At 37.9% G+C, this 2598-nt stretch overlaps 1 protein-coding gene across 7 annotated transcripts in view; it reads right to left on the bottom strand.

Annotated features, from left to right (window-relative positions):
* Positions 1-345: 345 nt before the first annotated feature.
* The window catches only part of LOC122088368 (glycolipid transfer protein 1-like), a 9491-nt gene continuing 7238 nt past the window's right edge, over positions 346-2598 (bottom strand). For all 7 annotated transcript variants that reach the window (XM_042657615.1, XM_042657619.1, XM_042657617.1 and 4 more), the window contains 2 exons: positions 1166-1297; positions 346-575 (listed from right to left, as the gene is read on the bottom strand). In XM_042657615.1, the coding sequence (XP_042513549.1) occupies positions 540-575; positions 1166-1297 (168 nt within the window). In that variant the 3' untranslated portion in view covers positions 346-539. The remainder of the gene's footprint in view (positions 576-1165; positions 1298-2598) is intronic.

The raw sequence follows: 2598 nt of genomic DNA, 5'->3' as shown, positions 1-2598 counted from the left end.
CGAATAGGATCCTTTTCAGTGTGGGGGTGCTGGAGAGATACCAGAGAGCTTTATCTCACTCTTTCTCCTCTCTTCCCTGTCTCCTGCTTTGTATCTCTCTTCGCTGGTACCTCTCCAGCGCTTCTACACTGGAGGGGATCCAAATCCCCCCATCCTCGAGGTATCAGTGAGGAGAGAGACAGGCATAAAACAGGAGAGAGAGTGACGCAACCCTCACTAGTGCCCCCAATGCTGAAGAGGATCCTAATCCCTTTCTCTGGCAGCATTTTCTTGTCAGTTTTTAACATTAGCCCGGAAAATGTGGAGATGATATAAGGGTACTGAATAAGGGTACAGAAAGAAGAGTTTGAAAATAGATTTAAATTAATCCTATAAAAATTGAATAAACTTCAATTAAATAGGGGTAAATAAAATACTTAAGTATTGAGGTTGGCAATACTTAATTTTGTTCTTAAGGTTTACAGAACTGTTCTCAGGATTGCAACGTGAAGTGAAAATGCAAAAGCTAGATCCGGCTATCATCAGACTTCTCTTGGTAATTAGGAAGCTTTCATGCTGTCCATGCCAACACTATCCTGCAGCAAAAGAAATGGAACAAGCAAATGAATGAGTCATCCTGGAAATACAAATCGTTACCCAACTAAATAGAATTTTTAATCAATATTTTCCTTCACAGATGTTCTCTCCGTCCAACTCAACGTTAACTATTCCAGCCATTTACTTCCATCCAGCAAAGTAACCTACTCTGTTTCACTCTCCCTCATCCATATCCTACTCAATTCCATATTCCCCGGCATACCTCATGGCCTATCCCTCTGGCTTCAAAAGGACACCAAGTACAGCTTTCAATAGAATTAAATGGAAAAACATGATCTGTGTATGTGACTCCATTCAGCTGGGACAAGCAGCGGTTGAGCTATAAATATGTCTGGCTACTCTAACATCAATAGAGGTTTTCACCATTGTGTTAAATCACGAAAAAATCAAATTTCACTGCAATCCTATAATCACATTCATCTCTCTTCTTTTGATAGATTTAATAAAGGGCAAGGTTAGGCGAAACAGACGTGGTGTTAGATTTTAGGAACTCATTCTCCCTTATGTGCAGTTCAACCAACATGTTATCTGCAGAAATTAATCAAGCCCAAAAAATGGAATATCTTACCAAGAACTTGTGATTCTCTTCAAGAATTGGAGTGAAAGTTGAATAGAATTTCTCAATGTCGGCATTGATATCACCTTTACCCCCAATCACCTCCATGAACTTCTTCCTATCTGGGGCTAGTTTCATGGCAACCTGCAATTCAGTAACCAAGAGATGAAACTAGTAATAATACCAGTATCTTCGCTTTATCATAAAGTCATGTAAAGTTAATTATAGTCATTAGTCGTTCGACACAGTTTAGTTTTGGTTAAACATTCAGGACAAATTGTACCCTATTCTGAGCCCTTCAATTTGTTGAATAATTTGAAATTAAGAAGAGGGGGGGGAAGAAAATATAAGAAAGAAAACACAGAAAAATTACACAAGAAAAAGATTATATTTTTGGTTCTAATGACAATGCCTAATGCAGTCGAGAAAAGAGTGTATGCCAAAATGGAAAGAAGAGGCTTTGAGAGAAGAATGATGGCGGGTCTGCAGTGAACCATACACAAACCACAGTACTTGTCACACAACAGTTTCAAAGCCAAAAACATAAAGGTCAGAAAGTGATCTAAGGCTAGCACAGATCTCAACACTTTCTAAAGCAGAATATTATACTGTATGGAAATGGATAATATGGAACACAGTGTCACAAGGATGAGAGGTACACTGAAACTTGAACTGGCAAGCCAGCCGTGCCATTTCTTCAGGGTCTTGCTGTAAGAATCAGTGCAAACTTGAGACATGGTCCACTCAGGATGCTTAGACAAGTTGTGAAACAGTTGAACCAAGAAATCCATTGCCCTGAAAAGCCATCAGCAAAGTCTGAATTTATACATACAATGTCATCATTTTCACATCGTAATAAAGAATACACACTCAAGCACGAGGCTCATCTGTGAAAATGTAGGTAACACATGTTATGTATAACAAGATACATATAGTTACAAGCCTAACGCATGCGAAGAAATTTAAAGTCCAAAAACTGCTCACTTTTGGGGGAGACAAGCCCTTGCAGAGTTACAGACATTGCCACCTACCTTGTCAACCATAGAAGACCATTGGTACAGCTGGATGACCTTTTTGCCGTTTTAGTTTGCACCTCGACTCGTACCATACTGTACAAGTGATTGAACTCCGTAGGATTGGACAAATATTTAGCCTCCAACCTCTGGAAGACAAATAAACTGGGATAATTACTTGAAGTGACTCCAGAAATTTATATTTCCATTAGGCTCCGTTTGGTTGCATTGGGAATTTAAAGGGAAGGGAAGTGAAATTTTCTTACTTTAAAAAGAAATGTTTATAATCATTACCCCATGTGATTGTATAAACTACTTAATTTTTTTAACCATATTTAGTAATGAAATATTTTACATATAATTTTTATTTTACATATTATAGCAAAGGGTTTTGGATGCAAAGTAAAGTGAAATTTTATAACCAAATATGGA

This window comes from Macadamia integrifolia, chromosome 9 (genome assembly GCF_013358625.1).
Source record: "Macadamia integrifolia cultivar HAES 741 chromosome 9, SCU_Mint_v3, whole genome shotgun sequence".
Taxonomy (NCBI): domain Eukaryota; kingdom Viridiplantae; phylum Streptophyta; class Magnoliopsida; order Proteales; family Proteaceae; genus Macadamia; species Macadamia integrifolia.
This window is presented reverse-complemented; position numbering and strand designations above follow the sequence as displayed.